This window comes from Macrotis lagotis, chromosome 2, assembly GCF_037893015.1.
Source record: "Macrotis lagotis isolate mMagLag1 chromosome 2, bilby.v1.9.chrom.fasta, whole genome shotgun sequence".
Classification (NCBI taxonomy): Eukaryota; Metazoa; Chordata; class Mammalia; order Peramelemorphia; family Peramelidae; genus Macrotis; species Macrotis lagotis.
This window is the reverse complement of record NC_133659.1, coordinates 183,316,172-183,343,097: the sequence shown is the minus strand read 5'-3', so window position 1 is coordinate 183,343,097 and position 26,926 is coordinate 183,316,172. Positions and strand designations below refer to the sequence as shown.

The 26,926-nt window shown below is 35.4% G+C and overlaps 1 protein-coding gene across 2 annotated transcripts; it reads right to left on the bottom strand.

The window, feature by feature from the left end:
• Positions 1–1,090: 1,090 nt before the first annotated feature.
• Positions 1,091–17,510, bottom strand: LOC141513657 (CMRF35-like molecule 2). 2 transcript variants are annotated; one of them, XM_074223689.1, is made up of 7 exons: positions 17,329–17,510; positions 10,723–11,049; positions 9,696–9,819; positions 8,107–8,219; positions 4,527–4,564; positions 3,950–4,051; positions 1,091–1,282 (listed from the first exon to the last, which is right to left on the bottom strand). In XM_074223689.1, exons 1-7 carry the CDS (start codon positions 17,402–17,404, stop codon positions 1,154–1,156), a joined length of 909 nt encoding a protein of 302 aa, XP_074079790.1. In that variant the 5' UTR covers positions 17,405–17,510; the 3' UTR covers positions 1,091–1,153. The 2 variants fall into 2 exon arrangements, with proteins under 2 accessions (XP_074079790.1, XP_074079791.1); XM_074223690.1 differs by having other exon boundaries at positions 8,107–8,216; positions 17,329–17,509.
• Between the last annotated feature and the right edge of the window lie 9,416 nt (positions 17,511–26,926).

The following is a 26,926-nucleotide window of genomic DNA, read 5'->3' as shown; positions in this document are numbered from 1 at the left end:
AAATCTGAACTGCAAGTGGCTATGCTAAGGAGGTACCAGTTGGTACTTTAAAATATTGAATACCTGAATTGGTGGTATTATTAATTGTAGAGAATCTTAATGGCTTGAAAGACTGAGCAGGGGACAAAGAGAAGGTAGAACAAAGCTACTGGAAAAATTGCAGGAGAGGGTTAGAACTCAGGGTATACAATCCCATTATCCTCTTCTTCCAAGAGTCTTGAATAGCCCAGCGATTAACAAGTACGGTATGTGTAGGGTTTGGATCACACCATTATACCATCATTTATTTATCCCTTTGATGCTGAAATTTCAGTCCATCCTTTTCCAATACTTTGGAGATGCCACAGAGAAAGCCAGAATCTTGGCTTCATTACCTCCTTCCACTTCTAAATTCATGCTTGTCCTGTGGGTCTTGGAAATACATGGATTTCCTCCCTTCATTGTAAAATAAGCAGCTGAAATCAAGTTGAGGGAAAGATACAGAATAAAAATAGAGAAATAGACCTGAATTTTTTCATTTGGTTATCTCTGGAGCAGATGTTTCTTATTGGTCCTCAATGACCATCTTTATCTATGTGTTCTCAGTTGCTATTCTTCCAGGTGCTAGGGTAGGAGAGCTGAAAATGGAGAGGAGAGTGACCAAAATTGAGGACCTCCAATACCCAGTCTGAGTTTTTGGTATCATGGTATATAATAATTATTGTTCATATTTCTTTGAAACTTTATGGTTAAGCAAAATGTTTGCCTTATAACAACTCTGTGAGGTGGGTAATTTAAATATTATTACAGTTAATGTAAGTATTATCAGTTCTATTTTACATGTAAGAAAATTTAGGCTTAAAGAGGTTCTCTTTGAGTAATTAATGTCAGAATAAGAACTCAGAGTCAGGAAAAAAAAGGATTTGAATCCAAGTCTTCTTATCCTAGGATGGGATCTTGCTTTTCATATACCATTTTCCTGTTTCTCAGATGGAAATTATCCTTTTCCCTTCCCACCAGCCATTCTTTTACTTATATTTGTATGTGCTTCATAATTGTTCATCAGTCCCCATTACAATACAATACAAAATTGTCATTTAAGACCATGGGGGAAAAAGAAAAATAAGTTTATTTATGTTTTTCTTCAAAATGCAGGAGGCTAGAAGGTTGCAGCCTATGTCTTCCTTACTGTACTATACTCTACTTTCTCCTCCAGGTATTCCTGTGTCTCCAAAGTTTTTTTCTGATTGTCCTTGGGAAATGTTAAAATGGAATATGTAATAGACAGTTCATGAGCACCAATCTGTAGAGAGAAAGGATATATGTTTAGGGGATCAAGAGAAGGAGAAGACATAAGAAATGAACAGTCAGCTTAGAGTAGTGTTTCTCACACACTTATGGAAAGTGAGAGTGGGGATGACCTACTTAAGATCTTTCCCCCCTGCCCCAAGATATTACTGATGTGCTACCAGAGGTTTTCCCATAGTTATGGCTTTTTCTGAGATGGAGTGCTGAAATGGCTTCTCCTCATATATCCTACATACCTTCCTTAGACCATCTATGTCTATCTTTGACTTGCAAGTCATAAAGTATGTTATAGACACAGTCTAATTTGTTCTCATTAGTCCCTTGGCCAAGGCAACAACTGAATGAACACACTGAGGTGGGGTAGAAGACAAGTCAGATATATATAGAAAACAGATGAGGAAACCCACATGAAGAGAAGTTAAAAGACTTGTCCCAACATCTTACAACTAGGGAGAGATCAAGGTAAAAGAAAATTTGGTTATCCCCATTTGAATCAGCACCAATTTCAGAGACAACAATTTTGCAAAACTCCTAACCTGAGACTGTTAGTCAAAACTTTAGTCCCTGTAGCTGGACTTTTTATTCTTTTCTTTTCATTCCTTATCTTTATCCCTGCCAAGCTATTTTTGAAAGCCCTTCCCCATAGCTTTCCTTTTTCAGCATAAGAACCCATTACTCTCAATTTTCACCACATTCTCGCCTCAGCCTACATGCCAAAGAAGATTTAGAAATGTACACAAAATAAAAAGTTCTTGGTCTTTCACTTAGAAGCCATTGAGGGCTTGTTCTTAAACATGGTCTCTACCCTTCTCTGATACAGCTAACTATGTTGCAGTACTTCAACAACTCATGCTTGAATATAATAAAAGCCTGATGGTGGGTCTACTAGTCACAAGTCCTGCCCCCTGCTTCCCCACTCAGTCCAACCCATCCTCCATTCTGCTATCAAAATGATTTTCCTGAAATGTAGGTCTGACTATGTCATCTCCCTACTCCATAAATTCCAATAGCTCCCTATCACCTATAGGATCAGATACAAACTCCTCTCTGATTATCAAAGCCTTCACATCTAGCTCCTTCCTACTTTTCCAGTCTTCTTACAGTGCTTTGCACAGTGCTGATTGGTCCTCATATAGAAATATAGCCAGACTGTGCCAATCAGTGCCAATGGCATTGGGTGTAGTCAATTTGGAGGTGAAAAACACCTCCATGACTTACTATTTATGATTTGGAAGAATGCCCTCATCTGGGAGTTAGAATTAGAAATGCCATTATTATTCTTGCCAAACCAGGAGTACAGAAGTGATAGAAGACTATCCCTCTGACATTAGAGTAATTTTGTCTTCTTTCTGATGCAGAAAGGATGGCACTGGGGAATTTTGTGCTGCTATTCATATTTTTCTAGGGAGGACCAATTTATAGGACTATTCTCTAAACCTTACCATCTATGACAGGACAATAGATGACATGAACTCCCAGAATTTTCAGACTCCTAAAAATTTTCACCCATAAATGAGGATATTTTAAAAGAGAAATTTATTCTTTCCCAGCATTTATCCATATTTACTCCACCATGGTCTAGAAACCTCTATATCCTAGAAGCTCACTCTAAGAGGTCTGCAATTCATACATTGGAAATACTGCTACCTGTGCTGCATTTTCCTCTGATTGACTGGCTCCTCCAGAGTCTCCATTCAAGGAGGGTACCAGGCCAATTATATTTTCATTCTTTAGGCTGTGCTCTGAATTGTCTCTACCATGCTTTCCCCATCCTGTCACCCAAACTTGGTTGTGTTTTTTCTCTGACTTTTTCAGTCTCTTTTAATGTGTAGCCTTCCCCTTTCAGAATGTAAGCATCTTCAGGCAAGGGACTTTTTTTTGCTTGTTATTTGTACTCCTAGTGCTGAGCACATAGAAAGCACTGAATGAATGCTTACTGCTTTCAGGATATTTGCTTCAATTATAGGGTACCCACTTCAGAGGGAATCAGGCAGCATGTTACAGTGGAAAGAGGACTGGATTGGAATCACAGGACCTGGGTTCAAATCTCACTTCTATTACTATCAGGATGAGATCTTGGGAAATCCACTGAATTCGTCTAGGCTTCACTTTCCTTATCTGAAAAATGAAGTGGTTGAGCTATATGGTATCTAAGGTTCCCTTTTAGAGCTAGATGTTAGATAGAACTTAAGGTGAACTTGAATGAAAATCAGAGCTCAAAGTGAATCTAGGCAAAACACTAAAACCAAAACTTAAGAACAACAAAAAAATCAAAGCACAAAGGAACATTGGGAATCCCTGATCAGGATCATGTGTTGGTATCCCTTTCATAGACAGGACTGTATTTCTTAGTACCCCCCCCCCCCACCTTTCCTCTCTAATACAATAACTCAACCCATAATCCCAGCCACTTCTCAAGGCATTGGGCATCAGCTCAATAAGGGACCGTGTGTGAGAGGAAATTTCAGTTTTACTATGCTTTTTTCATCCTGTATAGACCATACCAAAATGTGGTGACTCCAGTCCATGACAACACACCTACTCAGATTTTGTGGATATTGACTCTCCCAAGATGTTTTTAAAATTCTTATTACTGGGAATGTGAGTCATTGTAAGTAGGGTTGCTTACATAAGTACAAAGAGGAAGACTCCAAATACTTACCAAATTGCCATATTCTACACCTGCATTACTTTGGATAAGTGAATCCTGATTTGAGTGTCTCTCCTGTAGCTCCAGATTCTCATAATAGAGTTCAATATTTGGCTGTTCAGGGGCAAATGCATAAGACTTTGTCAGAACATTGGATAGTACCAGGTAAATGACCAGACCTAGAATTCTTACTAAGTATCTCCTCTACTGGCTGACCCAGTTCTCTCTGCCTACTTGCTCTCCTCCTGAATACCTTACACTTTGCAGGCAAAAGCCTAGTTGGATTATTATCCCTTATCTTCCTTAGTTCAATGCCTTATAGCCCTGAACTTGGAATTATTTTCACACTTTCTTTGTTAGATATAGGAATAGAAACAGTTCCTTCTCTGCAATACAGTCTTTAAGATGCTCAGGGTTCAGAGATGCTGACTTGCTTAAGGTCAAACCCTTCTGTAAGAATGGATCAAAATGAAGGAAGACTCCACTCTGCCATGGGACATGATATAAGCTGCATTCTTTGCTTCTTTCCTTATCAGGGAAAAATGAGGGAAGGGGATATTGATTTTCCTCAGATCATAGCTTCTCTTACCTGATTAGGTTCTGGAAACACCATGGACTTCTCACCAGCTAAAAAGAAACAAGTTAGAAGTCACAGAGTCATTTTCAAAAACCACAGATATTTGTCAGGGTGGGAGAGGAGTAAGCTGAGTCAGGATGATGGGATTGGAAGAGAAAGAGAAAACTTTCAGTATCATTCTCAGTGTCAATTCTCTTAAGGAGCAACTTTAAAGACTTCAGTCCAGGAGAGAAAAATCTTGTTCAGAGTCTTGGCATGGATAGTAAGGGTGGGCTCAGAAGCAGAGTCATTATGCAAAAGGAAAACAGGAAAGCAGGACAGGGTGGAAGAAAGGCAGGGACCATGTATACCTGAAGAAATATGTCCATCTTCAAAGAGGAGTTCCTGTGGGATCTGAGACTGATCTTTTTAATTTTCACTTAGGATCAAGGATCCAGAGCTGGATGGGACACCATGGACCATTTAGTTGATCCCCCTCATTTTATAGATGGAGAAACTAACACCCAGGGAGAGGTTTAGGTAAATTTCTTAAGATCATATAGAAAGTAAGTGTTTTATGTGGATATATATATATATATATATATATATATATATATGTATATATATATATAATATAAACCTAGATTCTCTAACCACTACTTTTTCTATTTTCCCTATACCTAGCTATCTCCCTCTGGAGAGGACTCATGATTCCATTTTTAAAGAACTCTCAGTGAGAAAACTTTCTTTACAAATATAGAGCTTTATAATTTGTCATCTTAGAATAGGAACTCCTAACCTGAGGTTCTTTATCTGTTTTTTTAATTGATGACTTCATTTCAACATAATTACATAATTAGTTTCCTTTGAAATATATATATATATACATATATATATATATATACATATAAACTTTATGTGTTTAAAGACACTATTTGGAGAAGAGATTTATAAGCTTCACCACAGCACCAAAGGGACTCATGCCATTAAAAAAAAATTAGAAAGTTGGATTAGAAAGTTGCCTGAGGGCATCAAGAAGTCATATGATCTGTCCAGAGGTTACATAGTTAGTCCATGTGAGAAGTAGATCGTGACTCTTGGATCTTCCTCTCCACTATCTCCACACTATCTTTTGAGAAGATCTCAAGAGGTCATCTAACTCCTAACATAATCCCTCTTTCTTTGGCCAGCAAACTATCTAAACCATTAAAACTGGTGAGATCTATATACTTTCTATTGTTAAAGTTTTCTTACAATCATAATCATTGTCTTAGAGTTATCCATTTTTTTCGGCATAGCTCTGCTTTTCCACATCTCTGTCCTTGTCAAAGAGAAGGATAAAAATCTTTAAAAGGAGTTGTAGTAAATAAAGGGTTGTTCACAAACCTGGGATAGGGGCAAGGAATGAGGTGTGACAAGGAATCAGAAGGGGAAAGATATACTTGATGTCTAGTGACTTTATTCTAAAATGAAGACATTTCACCCACATATTTTACATATGCACATATATGGATATATATACACATTAAAAAATGAAGCCAATTTTAGATAGGTTAATAAGTATCTTAAATTTTTTCAGTGCTTTCTCTGATGATCAGATTCCTACCCTAGTAGGCTCACATGCTCTAATTTTTCTTTATATAATTTTTTGGGAAATACTAATAATATCAACAGCAAAAATTTCTGCATTATCTTTCATATATCTCATTTGTTTCCTACAATAACCATTGAGGTAGATGACATTTTACAGATTAGGAAACTAAGATTCACACTTCCAGGAAGTATCTGAGACCATATTTGAACTCAGGTCTTTCTGATTCTAGGATTAGCTCTCTAGCCACTATGCCAGCAAGGGAAATAGTCTGCTTTTACGGGGCTATTTGACAAACCAAAGAGCAACCACTGCCTTTTTGGGGCAGCTAAACCCATGAAACTTTCCTAGTTTATTTTCCCCTCCCAAATTTTATAATGTCTCGCTTGGGGGTGTCTCCTAGGCCTTCTTAACTTCAGGGTTCTGAATAATGCTCAGACTACTCTCTTCTCTCTTTGGAAACCTGGCCCCCAGCCACTGTTGATGTCATAAACTAAGATCTAATTAAAGATCTTAGGGTCCCCTACTTTATTCCTCATCCTAACATTCAAGATTATATTCTGAACCCCACTTCTTACTTCTTTCACTGACCAATAAATTGGTTTTAGATTGGTATTGAGTGTGATTTACTGGAATGATTGGACTGATCAGAAGTAAACAGGGTGGTCTAGGCAGGCTTCCTGGAAGATATGGCTTTTAAATACTAATATTCTTAAGGATAAGCTTGGGGGGAGGGATAAAAGAAGAGAAAAGATAATCACAGAAGGAAGAGAATGTAAATATGAATTGAATCTGAGAAACTTCAGGTAGAATGAAAAGATTTACTTGATTCTACCCCAGGCAAAATAAGGGTGACAATTGGCACAGGAGTCTTGTAGGCCTAAATCAAGAATTTAGTTTTTTATATGAACATTTTACTGAGAATTAATTTTTCTAAATGGAAATATGGGACCATTGGACTCTTAGAGAAAAGTACCCCAACTAATCAGTGCCCTAAAGTTAAGCAGGTATGAGAAACAGTTCTGTTTGACTGATTAATAGTAAAGTTGAAGGAAAATGATATGAGCTCAGCTACCAAATAGAGGAAGTGATGCTTCTTCAGCCTGTAAAACAGAGTACAGAATAAAACTGAGAACCAACCACTTTCTTCCCCAAAGGCCACAAATAAACAGTGGGAAACTGAATCAGATGAGTGAGGCTGCTGTGTATGAAGATGAGGGGGAAGGGATAAGGGCAATTCCCCCTGTTGAGGATAATGGAGATCTATTTTTATTCTCCTCTGAAGATCACTGGGTGAGTTCAATGTTCCAAATTTCTCATGACTCTTGTTTTGAATCTCTCCTTTTGGAAAGCCTTAGAAGTAGAGAGGGGCTATGGTTAAAAATCTACCTCACCCTAAATTGCTAATGTACCAAGGAGCTCAAAATGAACTTAGGTGGCTTACTATTGGCTCTGCACCCTAGGGAAAAAAGTAGGAAGACTTGACCTATAAAACAAAGATATCAAAGAAAGATAAAATAGTAAAAAATATAAAAATATTTATATCAGCTTGTTTTGTGGTAGCAAAGAATTAGAAACTAGAATTTAAGCTAATTAATTGAGAAATGGCTGAACAAATTATGGCAGGTGAATGTAAAAGAATACTATTGCTCCATAAGAAATATTAAAAGGGATGTTTTGTATGAACTGGGGAGATTTGTATGAATTGATATAAAGTAAGAACCAGGAAATCAATTTACATTAAAACATTAATATTGTAAAAATGAACAATAACAACTCTAATCAACTATGATTTCAGAAGACTGGTGATAAAGAATGCTGCCTCGTAACAGAAAGGTGATGGGACTAATATACACATATTTTTGAACATGACCAATATGAGTAATTTTTTTGCTTGATTATGTATATCTCTTATGAGGTTTTTTTTTAAAGAGGGAGTTGAAGGAAGAGAGGCAAAAACACTAGGTAACTGAAAAAAATTAACAAAAATAAAAAAGACTTGGCCTGGGTTGGCACACTTACCCTTCTTCTGTCTCATCATTCTCCAAGCCAAAAACAAAGCTCCCACCAATGAAATAATTAAGAGACCCAAGATCAAGAGCAGTACTCCAGGCTTTTCAAGAATCCCAGATCTACTTAAAACAAAAAAAAGAAAAGTAATCCAAAGTAATCACTGGTTTAATCCCTCTTCCATTCCTCCTTCTTTCATGTCTAGGCACATAACCCATGTCCTAGCTGCACTTGGAAAACTGACCCACCAGATCTGGAGAATGATTCAAAGAAAAACTTATTAGGGACCAAAATGACTCTCTTGCTATCTAATAACCAAATGTAGAGCTAGAGTTTGGCCCCTTATTTCCTACAAGAGCAAGTGATTCAGGATTAATGGTGTCCCCAGCTTGAATATCAACTAGGAAAGAAGGCTAGCCAGTTTGATAAGACCAATTACATGTCAAAAATGTGAAGATAAAATTGGGAACCTTGATAATCATTCATGAGTATAAAAATATGTTCCCAGTTCTGGACATAGATATCCTCTCCAATTTGGGACATGTAGTAGAGCAAGTGTTAGACTGAGGGCTAAGAGGACTGGGCCTTCCTTCATTTAAGCTTTGCCACTCAATAGTTGCTGATCTAGCAAAAATCATTTCCTCAGCTTGGGGACTTGATTTCTTTTTCTTCAAATTAAGTAAATTCAAATTCAGGTTTCTTTAAGTGGTCTCTAAGATCCCTTCTACTTCTAATATTTTATGGTTTTTCAACTTTCAATCTGTCAATAAAATTTTTTTTAAAGTGCCTGAGGGCATTGTGCTAAATGCTAAAGATACAACATGTACATAAATGGATAAACAAGTTATATAAAGAGTTAAAGGGAGGTGATCTTAGAGGAAAAGGCAGTAGGAGCTGGGGGGAGTAAGCAGGAAAAGTTTCTTGTAGAAAGTGGCATTTGAGTCAAATTCTGAAAAAAATCCAAGGGATGTCAAGAGGCAGACGTGAGGAGGGACAATACTTCAAGCATGGGAGAAAGTCAAAGCAAAAGCCCAAATAAATGAAATGAAATACCATGTGTAAGGAATAGAAAAATAACATATGTTAAGAACAGAAAACAACCTTATTTCTCTGTATCATTGAATGTGGAGGGAATAAAATATGAGTAGACTGGAAAGGTATATCAAAACTTGATTCTATAGGTAATATGGAGTCACTGTAGTTTATTGAACAGGGGAATGACATGGTTAAAACTGCCTTATAGGAAAATTACCTTGGCAGCTTTGTTGGATTTATTGGCAGATTAATTGGAGAGGAGAGAGCCCAGGAATCTAATTAGGGCCATGGAGTCCAACTAGAAGACTATTTCAATAGTCTGGGGGAGAGTTGATAAAGTCCTCAACTAGGGTGTGTGAAGAGAAGGGGAAGAATGCAAGAGATTTTGTGAAGGTAGAAATCAGATTTGATAATTAATTGTATATGTGGTGAAGGAGAGAAGGGAGTCAAGGAATATGCCAAGTTTGTGAACATGGGAAATTGAAAGGAGAATGATAACTTTAACAACAATAGGGAAATTCAGAAAATTAGGTGATTTGGAGGAGAGATAATGAATTTATCCCTACCTTGGGGTAAAAATAGTGTCAGAAATTTCTTTTGAGGTCACTTTTCCACCTATTTCATTAATGTCTGTCACTGGCATATCTGTTGGTGATGTGGTTACATATATATTTGGGGCTTCCGAGGATGCTAGAAAAAGGAAAATGAAAATCAGGTCCAAGGCATTGTTCCTTTGTCTTTTCTCCTGCAAACATTTGTGTATTTCCATTTTATATAGAGTTTATGGTTCATGACTGTAGCCACAGAGATGACTTTGAGGGATAAGACTTGCTGGAGTAGAGGGGGGTTATACTTTGCCTAGTCCTACAAAATTTGTCTAGATCAGGGATGCTTAATCACGATTCTGTGACTTCATTCTTAACATTAATTTTGATAACTGTATTTAAATACAATTGTATTTTGTAATTCTCTATATTTTATTTTATAAAATTTGAAACATCACTAAGAAGAGGTCTATAGACTTTACCAGGAAGACAAAGATTTCCAGGACACAACAAAGATTAAGAATCACTGACTTAGTCCCAGACAAAAGGCTACTTAGATACATCTCAAAGTTCTATAACCCTGTACTATTCAATCTTTGCCTGATGGGATAAATGTAAGAAGACTTATGCAGAGAGCTCTCATTAGATTGATGAACTATTCAGTATGGAAGACCTGGAAGTCATGGTAGGGAAGAAGTCAACACTTGAAGGTGGTTGTAGTGACTTCTTTGTTGAATTTAAGTGTTTTCTTTCTGGCAACAGCAGATATCTCTCATAGTGTAGTAATCAGTGGCTTGAGACCTTTAATAAGTCTAGAAAGTCTCTTCCTTTCTTGCTTCATGATGTTCTAATTCAATGTGGCATGTTGGAAAGAGCAATAGAAGACCTGGAGCAATAGAAGCTCCAAGCGTACTCACACATTATTTGGAGTCACCAACAACTAGTTGTGGATTGGTTTTACTGCCTTAAGTTGTGGGGATGGAATGTGGAGGATAATTCTTGGTTCCATAGGTCCTGGGGGGCTAGCTGGAAAAAGTATCCTTCTTACCTGGAGAAATAAATATAGTAATTGAGAACGTTTCATCCAGAGAGTTGGGGAGATCAATCCCACATTGGTATTTTCCTTCATCAGCTTCAGTGAGGTTTTTCATGGTCACAGTGAATGTTAGGTTTTCAGAATGATCTCTGATGGACACTCTTGATTCTTGAGTTTCCATTATTTTTTCACAATTTTTATATACAAATATAAATGTATCTTTCATTTTGCACCAGTATTTTTTTTTAGTCTTGTATTTTTCTTCATAGGAACACTGCACAATCAGAGATTTTTCAACAATGCCTTTCACCTCCTTTGGGCCAGTCAGAGACAAACAATCTGGAAAACACAAGTAAGAGCAAGGTCTAAAGCAAAGCACATGGTATCCTACATGTTTGTTTCCCCTTAAGGACTTCATCAGGCATCATCACCCTAAGGTACTGGCATAAAGTAGAAGTCAGGGACACAGTAGATGCTGTTATCAGATTCAGAGACAGAGAGAACAAGATGATCATGCTCAGCTCAGGGGAACTGATGATTAGAAGTTTTGTTTTTATTACTTTTGCTTTCCAGAAAGGAAAAGTGGAATACTATTCTCTTAGGAGAGGTGTTAGACACCTCAGTACAATTACTATACCTTGTGACTTTACCTAGGAAGTTGTCTTTAGAGGACCAGGAAATAAGATCATTATCTTGGATATAACATAAGGCTAAGAATCAAGAGGTCTGGATTGTAATCTTAATTCTGCCATTTTGACTTTGTCACGTCTCTATCACTTTTACATCTGTAAAAGGAAATGTTTACAATAGAGTACTTTCTGGCCCCAACACCTGTAACATCTGAGACATCCCTCTTTTACACATGTAATGTCCAGATATTTTTGGTTAAACTTATTCTGTGGGTACACATATACTCAAATACACTTTTTTTCTGGTTAACTAGCTTAGAAACATAAGTTACCATAAAGCATCTCCATCTGTCCTCCTCTTCACCATGGACCTAGAGCATACTGTTCCATAAACACACATCATCAATATGGAAAATAGTCACATTTAGGGATCAAATATGAAGACTGCACATTTGGAAAATAAGGACACCTATATGATGGGGCAATTCAAGCCTTCAATACTATAGGACCAAAGATGCATGTCATTTATGTTATTTTATATGTTAGTTATGTCATTTAATTGCTTTCATTGGACATGCTCCCCATTGGATGGATGGAATATCTCCATGTCACTGGTTCTCATTGATCTCATGGTGATTACTGGTATTAGTTGTTAATAACAGCTTGGCAGTTAACCTCAGTTGGTCAGGGTCTCATGGCAGATAATGGACACAGTAATCATTCCTTGGTATTATTCATCTGGTTGGTTATTCTACTGAGTCAGTTAGGTGACACAGTGGATAGAATGATGAACCTGGAATCAGAAAGTTCTGAATTCAAATTAGGCCTTGGATTCTCATGAATTGGTGCAATCCTGGGCAAGTTACTTTGATCTCTGATTGCCTCAATTTCTTTAGTGTAATAGGCATCATAACAGCATCTACCTTTCAAGATTATGAAGAGAAAAGAGATAATGCTAACACACAGTAGATACTTAATAAATGTTTGTTTTCCTGGAGAGCAGTTTGGCAAAACCTAGGCATAGATCAACTCATGTTGTTTAGCAAGATAAGGTCAATATGAGTACATGACTTATAGAGTGATATCATAAGAAATAAGGAAAGCATGGAAAAATTTACATGTCAGATTTATGGAGAAGGGAAAAGTTTATGATCAAAGAGATAGAGAGGATTATGGAAAGTATAATGAATAATCTTTGTTTCATGAAATTAAGAAGTTTTTGCCTAAACAAATTTAAAGAAGCCAAAATTAGAAGAAAAGGTAGAAAACTGGGAAAAATTTTACACCAAGTTTCTCTGAAAAAGGTCTCATTTTGAAAATATAGAGGTAACAGCCAAATTTATAAGTATATGAGTGATTTCTTGATTGGCAAATCGTCAAAGGACAGTAACAGTTTTCAGAAGAAATCCAAGTTATCAAAGGTCATATGAAAAAATGCTTCAAATCATTACTGATTAGAAAAATGCAAATTAAAACAATTCTGAAGTACTACCTACCACTAATCAGATTGGCTAACATGGTAGAAAAGAATGACAAAAGGAGGAATGTGGAAAAATAGGTACACTGATACACTGTTGGTAGAGTTGCAAACTAGTCTAACCATTCTGGAAAAAGAATTTGGATTAATTCCCCAAGAACTATAAAACTTTGCATATCTTTTGACGTAGCATCTCAAAGAGATTACACAAAATACACAAAAATATTTATAACAGTTCTTTTTGTTGTGGCAAAGAATTAGAACTTGAAGAGATACGTCTATCAATTGGAGAATAACTGGACAAGCTAAGTTAAATGACTGTGATGGGATACTATGGTGTTATAAAGAAGGAGGAGGATGGTTTCAGAAAAATAGTGGAAGACATGAACTGCTGCAAAGTGAAGTAAGTAGAACTTGGAGACCATTGTACAAAGTAACATTAATATTTTAATGATGATCAACTGTTAAAGATTAGTTACTATGTTTCCCCTTAAGGACTTCATCAGAGATCATCACCTTAAGGTACTGGCATAAAGTCAAAGTCAGGGATATACTAGATGCTGTTAACAGATTCAGAAACAACTGTTAAAGATTAATTAATGTTACTATGATAGTTACTATAATACATTGATCCAAGACAAGTCCAAATCACTCACTCAGATGAAAAGTTCTATTTACAATTACAGAGAACACTGATGAACTCTATCTAGTTCTTTAAATTAAAAAAATATTTTTTAATATTTTTTTTTGAGTTCCAAATTCTTCCCCTTCCCCTTCCATTGACAAGATAAGCAATATGATAGAATTTATGAACTTTTAAGTGTATATTGAAACATATTTTTTTGCTTTTTTTCCAATATGGAATTTTTTTTGCATAACTTCATATGTATACTTGATATTCCATATTACTTATCTTCTCAATGAGTGGGGGAGGAGCTGGATGGGAGGAGAGAATTTGGAAGTTCAGTTTTATAAAATAAATGTTAAAATATAATTATTTTTAAAATACTTGTTTTCTTTCTTCCTTCTCTCTCTTCTTTCTCTTTCTTCCTTCTGTTCTCTCTTTTCTTTTTCTTTTTTCCTTTGCTTTCTTTTAGGTAGATTAAGGTAGATGGGGAAGGGGTCTCTCTCTCTCTCCCTCCCTCTCTCTCCCTCTCTCTCTCCCTCTCTCTCTCCTTCTTTTCCCTCAAGAACAGTTAATGCTAACTTGCCACCAAGGCACATAACAAAGGACTTTTCTTACTATGATGTTTCAGTTTGCTTCAAACAAATTGTATCCTCTAGTTGACTAGAACTGCAGAGGCAGTTATCTTTATATGCAAGGAAGTTGCTCATGGATATTGGATATTGTCTTTTTTTTTTTTTTTTACCATTGAATGCTACTGAGAATGTTAAAGTACCAGAGAAGGAAGATTTCCTAGGTGGTACCAGATTTGGAAGCTACCAAATAGGTAACCTCAAGATTAAGAGTTTTCAAATTTGAGCTTTAAGGTATTAGATTCTTAGAGGAAAATATCCTCTATACCATGCTTCTTGGACAAGGAAGAGTATTGCTGATAGAGGACTGCCCTGTAATTGATAATTGTGTGTGTGTGTGTGTGTGTGTGTGTGTGTGTGTGTGTGTGTGTGTGTGATTTTGCTGAGTGAGGTAGCAATGACTGAGAAAGGGGAAGGAAGAGATCTGAACCTTCCCAATCCTGCTTTTGCTTTGAATTACTCATATTGAAGTTTGTCTAACATCTCATCCGGCCCCCTACCCTGCGCCAAGTGCAATTAACTTATCTAATAGGCTACTTGAATGTTTTTATATCTCTTCCTGGGTTCTCATGAGACAGTTTCTGAGAGGGACAAAATATAAACTGAGCTATATCTAATATATATATATATATATATATCCTACTATGTATATTTAGAAGTCTTTACTTTGGAAATTTCCCCAGAGTAAAACTCAAAACACTGTTTAGTCAGCCAGAGAAAATGAGCATTTTGGGATCAAGTGACCCCAAGGTCTTGAGGATAGATGGATAGGTAAAGAATGAGTCATGTGTGTAACATAAGGTTTATGAACTCCCGGTAACCATTTTAGGTAGGCAAGTATTGTTTCTATTAGTAGGTAGGGCTTCAGAAGAGAAAGTGGTGGGGGCAGTTAAGTGATGCAGAGGATAGAGCACCCATCCTGGAGTCAGGAGGACCTGAGTTCAAATCCAATCTCTGATTCCTGATGTTTACTAACTGTGGGACCCTGGACAAAGTATACTTGAAAAAATAAAAAAAACAGAGGAGAAAGTAGGTTTGAGGAATGAACACCTGATGAAGATTGAATCTCAGAATAAATAAATAAAAGAGACTTCTAGACTATGGATTAAATTATAGGAATGATGGGATTCTTGATCATAGACAGAATACCAGGAATTTGCCTGGAGTTTGACCAAGAAGTCATTAAACTGAAAATGAAGAGGGAAGGGTAAAAATTATCAAGCTAGGTATTGAGCTAGTTATTCAGAGGGCAGCATATACGATATAGGAAAAAACTGAAGTCCAGAAATGATTCTGAGGAGAAATAAAATGTATATGTGATTTTAAAAGCTATTTAAAAGGCATGTGCAGAAACTAAAAGAAAGGGTAAATAGTGGAACCTAAATACAAAACTGTCACACAGTCTTGGAAGAATAATATCCAAAGCCCTAAAGTCTGGAATTAGCTGTGGCTGGTAATAAGTGTTAAAGACAATGAAAAAGGTGTTTTTTTTAAATTTATGAGAGGCACAAGAGAAACATCATTGAAGGAATAATACAGTTTCTGCATGTGGATGGAACAAATGAGAATGAAAAAAAATGAGAAAGCATTTTTAACTTTGCTTCTCAGGGTTCTAATGAATTACATCCTAAGTTGAAAGAACTAACAGATACTATGACAGAAATGTTTTCAGTTATTTTTGAAAGATCATGAAATTGAACAAAGTGTGATTGTATGACAAGAGAAAAACAATAATCATAAACTTCAAAAAAAAGGTTGCATTTGAACTCTATAAAACATAAGTCACCAAGTATGAATTCAATTCCTGACAGTATTCTAGGATTGCAAAAGGGATGTTTATAAACATCTAAAAAAAAGTGAAGTACTGAAGACTGAGACAAAACAGTTTTCAGTAACAGAGAACAGACTAATTTCATTTCCTTTTTGACATAGCTAAATAAAGCAGATTTCTTTTCTTTCTCTTTCTTTCTTTCTTTCCTTCCTTCCTTCCTTCCTTCCTTCCTTCCTTCCTTCCTTCCTTCTTTCTTCTTTCTTTCTTTTTCCTTCCTTCTTTGCTTCCCCTTAAAATAATTCTAATACCAAAAATTTACACGTCTCTGTAATTCACATCCTCTCTATGAAGCTCAATATACCCTTATGTAGAAATGAAGTCATAAGATTCTGTCCTAAACAATTATTTTCATAGTATGCCACAGTTCAGTTCAAATTTATCCTGAAGTTGATAGAAACCTCTATTTCCTGGAGGTGTAAATCCTAGAAAAGAGGTTTCATTCTTAAGGGTAAGTATAAGTAAAATCCTATATTTAAGTTTTTTAAAATTAAAGAAATTTTATTTTAATTTATGGATTAAAATAAGCATTTCTAGAATGCAGTAAAATAAAAAAAGATTAGTACACATGAAATTGTCACTCTGCTATGTATAACTTTTTATTCCCTTTAAATATATAATAAAATTAAAATGCAAATTTCTTTTTTCTTTCCTTTTTTTCTTCACTCCCCCTTGACCCTTCCCCCACCCTAGAGATGGCTACCATCAGGCACAAATAGGTATATATACACATAGATATGTTTATACATGTTCATATATGTATATAAATATATAATCAGATATTTATTTTTATGTAAACATACAATACATGTATACACACATATATAATATGTACACATATATGTAAAATTATATAGGTATGAGAGCCAAGTTAATGTGAATGAACAGACAAAAAAAAAGTCAATAGGATGACATGGCAGCCAAAAAGACATTGTTTTCTTCACTGTCCATTAAGAGAGGCAGAGGGAAATTTGACCACTAACTGTCCTCAGCTGTGATCAGATCAGAGGCTAAACTCCTTGCTGATCCTCAGACAAAACATTCTATCTTCCAGCTCTGAATTCTTTCACTGGTCTGGAATGCTCTTCTTCCTTATTTCTGCATCCTGCCTTCCCCAATTTCCTTCAAGTCCCAGTTCAAACCAGGGAAACCTTTGTGGATCCATCTTGTTTCTATGGCTTCCTTCTATTGATTATTTCGAAATTTATTCTGTCCATGGCTTATTTACACATAGTTTTTGTATGTTCCCTCCCTCATTAGACTGTGAACTCCTGAAGAACAAGGACTGTCTTTTGCCTTTCTCTGAGCCTGAAACATAGTAGGATCCCTTCTAGATTCTGTATAGAGCTTGGTTCCTAATTTCTCCTCCTAGATTCCTCTTCCCCTGCCTTTGCCAGAGGAACTTTCAAATGATCTGCCTCACTCACCTTTTGGGCAAAGGAAGAGCAGGATAAAATGCAGAGGCAGCAGCAGCAGCAGGGGGAGTCTCTCTTGCGTTCTCATTTCTTCAGTGAATGCTCAAACCACATTATTTTCAGTTCACTTCTCTTATCTTTATGATGAGCCCAGGAAGACAATGAAGTTCCTACAAGCCTCTGGCTTAGTTTTCTGGTTTTTTTTTTTTTTGATATCATGCTTCCTGTTTTTATGTAACTATTTAGTTAATGTTAAGTCAGTTGTTCAGAGGGAGGAAATAAGCATTTATATAATGCCTACTATGTCTCAAGCACTGTGCTAAGCATTTCACAAATTTGAAAGTTTACTGAGATGATAACTCGATGTGAGTGGTTAGAAAAAAGGATAGAAATATGTTGTGTTTGGTGGGTAAGAGAAAGGAAGGGAATAAAGTATAGCAAATACTATGGGTCAAATTCTATTCTTGCTTAGGTTCTAGGTAATGGATAATGTTCTTGCACTTTTCCAGTCACCAGTGGAGTGAAACAGAGTTATGTGCTGGTTCCCAAGATTTTTCTTTTTAGTATGTTTTCAATGATGTTGTCAGATACTTTCAATGAGTACAGAAACCATATAAAGGTCAGCTATTGTACTGATGGTAAGTTATTTAATTTGAAAAGACTACAAGTCAAGACTAAAATGAAGGATGAATTGGTGCATGACTTTGTATTTGCAGATGATTGTGCATTCTATGCAACCTTCTGAGACTGCTATGCTTCAGAGTTTGGATTGCTTTTTAAATTTGGTATGAAAATGAAAAAAGATGACATTTGAATTCAATTTTTCCTGACTCCAAGACAGCATTCTGTCCATTAGGTTACTTACCTGTATCATGTACAGGACTGCTTCTTCCTCTATGGACCCAGCAGCAACATTTCTATAGGCTGTGTCATTCCTTTGTATCTATGGTGAAATTCCCTGTAAGAGGATACATAGCTGAGGCTGTGTCCTCATCTGGGTTGCCATCAAATTTGGTAGTCCTTGCTGCACTCTTCTTCCTTTTAACTCCAAGAAGATAGTATCTGTTCAATAAGACTGAATGGATTTTTAGTTGTGTCTGATTCTCTCTGTCCTCATTTGGGGTTTTATTTGAAAAGATACTGGAGTGGTTTGTCATTTCCTTCTCCAGAACATTTTACAGAATCAGGAACTGAGATAAATTGGGATAAGTGACTTGTCTAGGGATACATAGCTGGTAAATCTCTGAAGTAAGTTATCTCAAGAAGATGAGTCTTACAGACTCCAGACCTAGCACTCTATCCATTGTGCCACTTAGCTACTCCTCAGTAAGACAGTCTGCACTATTGTCCTTAAATATTTTCATGATTGGTAGTCCTGTACAGTCACCTCTTAGACTGTGAGTTTCTTGAGGAGGGGGACTATGCCTTTCCTTCAAACCTCTGTCTTTTTTGTCTCCAATTTTCCACAGTCCCTAGCATTTTGCTAAATTTTGGTAAATGCTTAAGTAATGTTTATTCAATTCAATTTCATGAGAACACTAAGGAAAGTTTTCACAATCCCATTTTCTTATTAGAAATATATGGAATCATGCTACATTTCCAGCTAGATAATGGATTGTTGGGCCTGGAGATAAGAAGATCTAAGTTCAAATTTAGCCTCAGACACTTAGTACCTACCTAAAGTGACTTAGTTACATCTTTTGTTTGCTTCAGTTTTTTCATATGTAAAATGGAGATAATAATAGTACCTAAATTGTAGGGTTGTTGTAGGGATCAAATAAGATAATCATTGTAAAGTGCTTAGTAAAAGTCAATTCATTTTTTAAGGGACAGAGCTGAGGGAATTAATCAGAGACAAAGTTGAGTCTTCAGGGAGTTATTAGCCCTTATGTGTCATCTTCTTTCCTACCACATACTGCTAGACAGATACAATCCACTTGGTTTATAAGGACAAATGACTAAGACTTCAAAAATAATAATATATCTAGGGCAGCTAAATAGCCCAGTAGATAAAGCACTGGTCTTGGAGTCAGAGTTCAAAAAGTTCAAAACTATATTATTAGCTGTGTGCCCCTAAGCTGGTCATTTAACCTGTAAAATAGGAACAATATTACCTTTCTTTCAGAGATGTTGTTAGCATCAAATTAGATAATAATTATAAAATGTTTAGCTTGATAAGTGACATATAGTACTCTTTTAATGTCAACATTATTATCATTATCAACATTATCTCTGTTATTGTTGTTATGAGGGCCAAAGACCAGTCTGAGAGTTCCATGGAAGAAGTTTCACTTTGACTTATTTCTAGCAATTGTCCAAGGCAGTAGTTCTTACTCTTTTCTTTGTCATAGACCCCTTTGTCAGTCTGATGAAGTCCATGGACCCTGATCAGAATTTGCTAAATTTTAATTGGAATTTAGTGAAAAAATATGTTTTCTTCCCTTTCCAGGTTCATAGATCCTCTGAAATCTATCCATAGATCCATTGACTCCAGGTTAAGAACCTTTGGTCTAGGATACCTTCAGCTCCTTGCCAGTTCCAAGCAAGTTAACAAGTCACAGAACATAAAATAGATTGATTATTTTCAGTAAAAATACAAAAAAGAACCCACAGATTTAAGAGAATCTTCCCCTCTAATAATTTCCTCCTCTTCCTGAGGTCTAAACCTTGGTTCCTCGGTTGAGGACTATGTAGATCCTGGAAGCAGGTAGGATTTACCACAGATAAGGTTTGCTACACTGTCTACTAATCTGTGTCCTTTCCTTAGTTGAGGAACCAAGGTGTGCCTCAACCTAAGAGAGGTATTCTAAGCTTAGATCAGTTTTGTAGACCCCTGGCAAGAGAAGCTGCATTTTAAGTCTCCTCCTTCTGCTACTAATTGTGAAACATGTAAATTATTCATAGGGACTGAGTGGAATAGATGAAAAGGAGTTGCTGACCTTTGTTCTACTTCCCCCCACAACCAAATAATAGCATTTCTAGAATCGTTAAAGGAACCCAGGGAAGTGGGTTGTATGAAGGAAGTGAGCAGCAGGTCACACCAAGCAACCTGGATAGGTATTCATTTTTCCCTAAATCAAGTCTTCATGAGAGACTTTGTAAATTCCTAGGTAAATAAGCGTGCCCATGTGTCAGTGGTGTAACATCTGTTCCCCCATTCCAAGCAGGAGTTGGGGAAAGAGAGAACCAGAGAAGAGGAAAAAGAAGTTCCTCTTTTGTCTTTCTTCCTTCAAAAAAGATCCCATTTATGATTGCCTTGACCTGGGACACAGTGTGACAAAGACTGAAAGACTGCTCTTCAATTCATCAAGTAAACATAGTGCCTTGGCCTTGGTAACAAGTTTATTGACCTGAATTACAGGGTTTAAGTGAACCTCTGAAGTTATCTAATCCAAGCCCCGGCTCACTTCTTCCATATAACCTCCTCCCCTGGGTTCCTTCAAGTATTTTTTTTTTGTCATCAGTTGCTTTTTTCTCAAAACTTTTGTAGAATTGCTTTAGCCTCTGTGTGTCAAAGGACTTTTTGTATTTTAGAAATCTTGTAATTTGGTTGTGAGGGGAAAGTAGGGAAAAGGTCAGCAGCAAAGGTCCTTAATTCCTTTTCATCTCTGCTCAGTTTCTGTGGGTGATTTACATATTTCACAACTAGAATCTGATGTGTAGAAAGGAAATGACTTAAAATGTATTTCACTTGCTACTTGACTGGGAATGATTGGCTAGGGTTAGATTAATGACAGATAAACTGTGACTGTGGCAATGAATTTTTATAATGTCTGGCTTGGTGCTCTTTTTAATGATTTATACAAGGATATGTTTGTTGTTTTGTATGTTTAAAACTGCTAAGTACTATCCTCTCTCTAAGAATGTAAATGAATTGTTATTACATTTTAGGGAATTAATGTGTTACCTTCAGCCCTAAGCTTCTTTTTCCATAAAGATCCTTGGTCCTTGATTTAGATGAAATGGATTCAGTCCTTGGGGACTGAATGGATTCAGATTTTTATTCACACTCTTTGGCTAATTATCTCTTCCTTTCTCTTCTCAGCCATCCTAGGGAAAGTCTCTACAGCAAACCTTAGGTATGACTCATTTCCAGGGTTTCCTTAAAAAAGATCTACCTATATTTCTCTTAGGAAAGTTAATCGATGTACAAATCAATCAACAGACATGGATTAAGCTCTTACAATGTGCCAGCAGGCACTGTGCTAGCTGTCAGAGTTACAAAGACAGAAGGGACATAAGGTTTGACTTCAAGGAGTTTACATTCTAATGGGGGAGACAATGTATACATTTAAAGGTTTATGTAAAGCAAGGGACAAAATAAATACAAAGTAGGTATTAACAAAATAGTTTGGGTGGTAATACCAGGAAAGGCCTTCATAGAAGCCAAGTGGCAGAGTTAAGGAAGAAAAGCATCCCAGCAAAGGGGTATTTTAAGAAAGTGTGGAGATGGAAGATGAAGCATCATGGATAAGGGACAGCAAACAGGATGAGCCTGTAGAGTGTATGCAGGAAGGAGTAAGATGTAAGATAAGGAGAAAGGCAAGTAATAGGGAGGTTGTGAAGAGCCTTAAAACCAAGTCTTTAAAGAAAATTTATGTTTGCTCCTGGAAGTAGTAGGGAGATATTGGAGTTTATGGAATAGGAGCATGACATGGTCAGATGTATTCCTTGGGAAAATCACTGTGGCAGCTATATAGAGGATGAATTGGAAAGATAAGAGACTGGAACCAGAAAGACAAATTTGAAAGTTATTGTAATAGATTAGGTAAGGCATAAATTAGAGTGATAGCTCTGAGAGTGGAGAGAAGAGGATAGGTGTACATGTTTTTGTCTATAAACATATAACACATGTGTGCAGTACACACACCATGTGTAGATATGTATGGGTAGGTATATGTATGCATGTATATTGTATATATATATGTATTTATGTATTATATATGTATATCTCTCACAGAATAGATTGACTATTAATGTTAACATTACATATTTCAGTCTTACAAATACAGATAAGTATATAACAATATAATTATATAATATATGATATATACACATTATATATAACATATACATTATAATATAATACACATTATATTTATATTTATGTTATAATCACACAATTAATATATTGATATGTAATAAAATATATTAATATGTCAACATAATATATCATGTACATGGTATATATATAAAATACACATTTTTATATGCAATATGAGTATTAATAGTCTATGCATTCTGGGCCACACTTTCCTACCAATACATACAGTTTACATCTGAGAGAATAAGAATAAATCAATGAGGCACTTGAATAGGGAAATCCATGTGTCTTGGACAATTGACCACTCTGCCCTGAAGGCATTGGTATTCTTGGTCCTGCTAGGGAACAGTCCTGAGATGAGCTGGGTGGGACTATTGTTCTTCTGCTTCTTTCCACTGTCTTGTTGGGTGAAGTTACTTCTTTTCTATTCTCAGTTCATGGAAGCCATACTAAGATCTTTTAGGGAAATAATAACCCTTAGTCTGGAGTTTATCTTTTCAAGTTGACTCCCTTTGCTGAAGCTGAAACAGTATTGTGATTACAATGACACACAGAGGGCAGGAATTTCTATTCAGTTATCTAGATTTCTAATGGTAATATTGTATTTCTCTAATTCCTTTTTACAATATTCCATATTTTTTCAGCAATCCATAACTAGCTGGAACTCTCTGGTGGACTTTATGCAATGCTTTTGTATTATTACATTCTACTTAATCTTGTTTTCCTGGTAATAATATTTCAGTCCATTTGCTAGAATTAAAGCTTTCCATGTCTTATTTTAGAGCAATACAAAAGAAATCGTCACAAACTAGTTGAACTTTTGTCAAGATATTATACTCAGGTTATATAAATAATGCTAGTTAGGTACTTAGATTCCTAGTGGCAATTCTGGTTTTTCTCTAGCTAAATTTCCAATATTTCAAGTATTATAATCAAATATCATTAGGAGCTCTCTAAAAGATGATTTTTATGTGTCATTGTTTAAATGTATTCTGCTGAAATGGATAGTGCTCATGTGGATAGAGCACTGGACTTGGAATCAGGAAGACTCAACTTCATGAGTCCAAATCTAGTCTCTGACACTCACTAGCTGTGTGATTCTGAGCAAGTCACTTAACCCTGTTTACCTTAGCTTCTTATTTGTAAAATGACAAGGAAGTGGCAAACCAGTCTGGTATCTCTGCCAATAAAACTGCAAATGTGTACATGAAGGGTAGGACAACAACAGGAGTAGGACTCATCAATAAAATTATGTTGAAGTATGATGTTTCCCAATAGTATTATCTTTCAGTATTTACTAGAAATAAAGTTTTTCAGTTATCTAGAATAATAGAAAATAAATTAGAGTTAGCTAGCAGAATTTTTGACAATGTAATATACTTGTGTTAGGCAAATGTTTTTGAGGTAGATATTGAACTTCTTAATTGCATTATTGGTTTTCCTCAATGAGGTTTCCAGCATTCCAGCTGTTTGCAGTGTTCCAATCAATTAGAACTCTCCTGTGAGATGCAATGCCATTTTGTTGTTAAATACCTTATTCACTAATAATATTTAACTGCATCAAAAATATTTTATTAAAAATTTTATAAATATAAACAGACATGGACATTTCTAAAATGCAAAGAAAAACAGAAAAAGCAAGATAGTATGTAACCTTGGATTTCTATTATATAAAATTTCTAAAAACTGTATGTGTTAGATGTAACATAGCTTTTCCAAAACTGTTATGTTTGTTCTCTTTTTAAATCTCCTGGTTTCTTCTGTGTATTTGTTTAAGGATTTCATTGATATTCTTTCTTTTACTTTTTATATTATTATTATTATTACTCCTCCCTGTAATTTCCCCTTTCAAAAACTAAGCAATTTTCCTTGTAACAAATAAGTATGGTCAAGAAAAACAAGTCCATACATTGGTTATGTGTGAACATTTATATCTCATTCTATACTTTTTAGTCCATACCCTCTCTGGGATGACCGCTCCCCAAGAGAAAGGGGAACACAAATCATTGTGAATCAACTAAGGTAGTGGTTGGTCAATGTGATGATCATAGTTTAAAAATCATTCATAATTGTTTTCCTTTACATTGTTGTAGTAATTATACAAATTGTTCTTCTGCCTACTCACTTCACTCGGCAGCAATTTATTTAAGTGCTTCCAGGTTTATCTGAATCTGGTTTTTATTTTATTTTATGGCACAATAATATTCCACTACATTCATAGAACATAATTTGTTTAGCCATTTGTTTTACTCAATTGTTGGGTACTTACTCCCTTTATTTGTCAATATAAAAAGTGCCAAGTCTATGTAGGTCTAATCAGCTACAATCAGATATATGTTAGACTCTTAACATAGTTATGTCATTTTGATCCTCTTTGAGAACAAACCACTACAAAAAGTGCTGCTACAAATATTTTTGTACATTCTTCCCTCCCTTCCTCTCCACTTTCTTCTTTCCTTCTTTGTTTACTATACTCCCTCCCTCCCTCCCTCCCTCCTTCCCTCCCTCCCTCTTTCCTTCCTTTCTTCCTTCCTTCCTTGCATCTTTTGACCTTGTAGAGTTATCACTGAGGTAAACTATGAATAGTTTAGTAACTTTTGGGATATAATTCCAAATTTTTTTTAAGAATGACTGAACAATCAAATAGCTCCATAAACAAGACATTCATTAATCTGCTTATCTAACCACTCCCTTAAAAATCATCATTTTCATTCTTTCTCATCTTTTGCCGATCTGATTGATGTAAGACAGAACCTCAAAATTGTTCTGATTCATATATCTCTTAATAGCAATGGTTTGAATCATGTTTTATATGACTGTTGATAGCTTCCATTTCTTCTTTTGAGAACTGTCTTTTCATAGCTCTGACAATTTATATTTTGGGGAAATTGATCTTGATCTTTCTTATGTATTTGCAATAAATTCCTAATATCTGTATATGCATCTCTCTCTCTCTCTCTCTCTCTCTCTCTCTCTCTCTCTCTCTCTCTCTCTCAATCTCAATCACACCTTTATCAGAGAAATTTGTTGCAAAGATTACCACCTCCCCCAGTTGATTTTTTTCTTCTTCTGCCTTTTGCTGTGTCAGTTTTGTGCAAAAATTTTTCAATTTAAATTACAAATTTGTCCATATTCTCTTCTGTGATTCTCTTTATCTCCTTAAAAAAAACACTTCCCTTTTCAATTGAGAAAGATTGTTCCTTTCTTCTTCTAGGTTGTTTGTGTTGTGACCTTTTATATCCATGTTTTGTTCCCATTTGGAATTAATTTATTCTGTGACATGAAATATTTATTTAAACCTAATTTCTGCCAGATGGCACTCTAATTTTCCTGGCAATGCTTGTTAAAAAAGTGAGATATTGCCAATAAACACCTCAATATTCAGAGTTGTTGGGCTTATTGAACATTATTTATTGGATATGACTGCTTTTGGTTCTTGTGTGTTGCTATTGTTTCATTGCAAACATTGTGGTCTGGTGCTGGTAGACATCTTCCTTCCATTTTTTAAAAACTTATTTTTTGAAAGATTTTATTTTTTGTATCTCCAGATGAATTTTGCTATTATTTATTTCTAGTTTTATGAAATAATTCTTTGGTAGTTTTATTGAACATACTGTCATTCTTTATTATATTGGCATGTCCTAGTCATAAATAATTATTGCCTGACTTTATTTGTGTAAAGAGTAATGTATAGTTGTATTCATTTGTATCTTGGCAGGTGATGTCTCAGACATTTCATACATTCTTTAGTTATTTTAAAAAGAACTTCTTTTCCTGGATATTCATGCTAGGTTTTGTTGGTACTATCCAGAAAACTTTATGAATTTGTGGTTTTATTTTACATATACAAGACCTCTAGTATTTCTTTATTACATTTTATGCTTAGTTTTGGATACTACCAACCTTATAAAGTAGTTCATTTATTGGGAGCAGCTAGGTGGTACAGTGGATAGAGCAGAGGCCCTGGAGTCAGGAGGATCTGAGTTTGAAGCCAACCTCAGAAATTTAATAATTACCTAGTTGTGTGACCTTGGGCAAGTCATTTAATCCCATTGCTTTAAAAAAACCCCAAATAGTTAATTTATTACTATGCTGTTTTAACATAATACAATATTGAATTTTTCATTTCCTTTTTAACCATCCATTGCTATTATCATGTGATTTTTAATTGTTTTTGTTATTAATGTGGCCTAATGTATTTATAGAATTTCTTATGTTTAGTCAACTTGAATTCCTAATATTAATCCAACCTTATTGTTTGAGGTATATGGCCTCATCAACAAGTATTTATAGCCTCTATGATGACATTTTATTCAATATTATACCATCAATATTCACTAGAGATATTGGACTATAGTTTTATTTCTCTGGATTTATCTAACTTAAGTATTGGGACCTTATTTTCAATGAATTTGGTAAGATTCATTCATCTCTTATTTCTGCAAACAATTTATTTGATATTGGATTTAATTTTTCCTTGAATGTTTGATAGAATTCACATGTATTTCCATCTAATCCTAATATTTTTTTCCCTTGGAAGGTCTTTTATGACTTGTTCAAATGAGA

Bases quoted from the DNA above. Each gene is read 5' to 3' on its own strand.
- LOC141513657 (XM_074223689.1), bottom strand. From the start codon at position 17,404: ATGAGAACGCAAGAGAGACTCCCCCTGCTGCTGCTGCTGCCTCTGCAT. The intron at 9,820-10,722 runs GTAAGAAGGATA...TCCTTTTTCTAG, and splicing joins TACTATATTTATTTCTCCAG to CATCCTCGGAAGCCCCAAAT. The intron at 8,220-9,695 runs GTAGGGATAAAT...TTTTGTTTTAAG, and splicing joins GACACTATTTTTACCCCAAG to TAGATCTGGGATTCTTGAAA.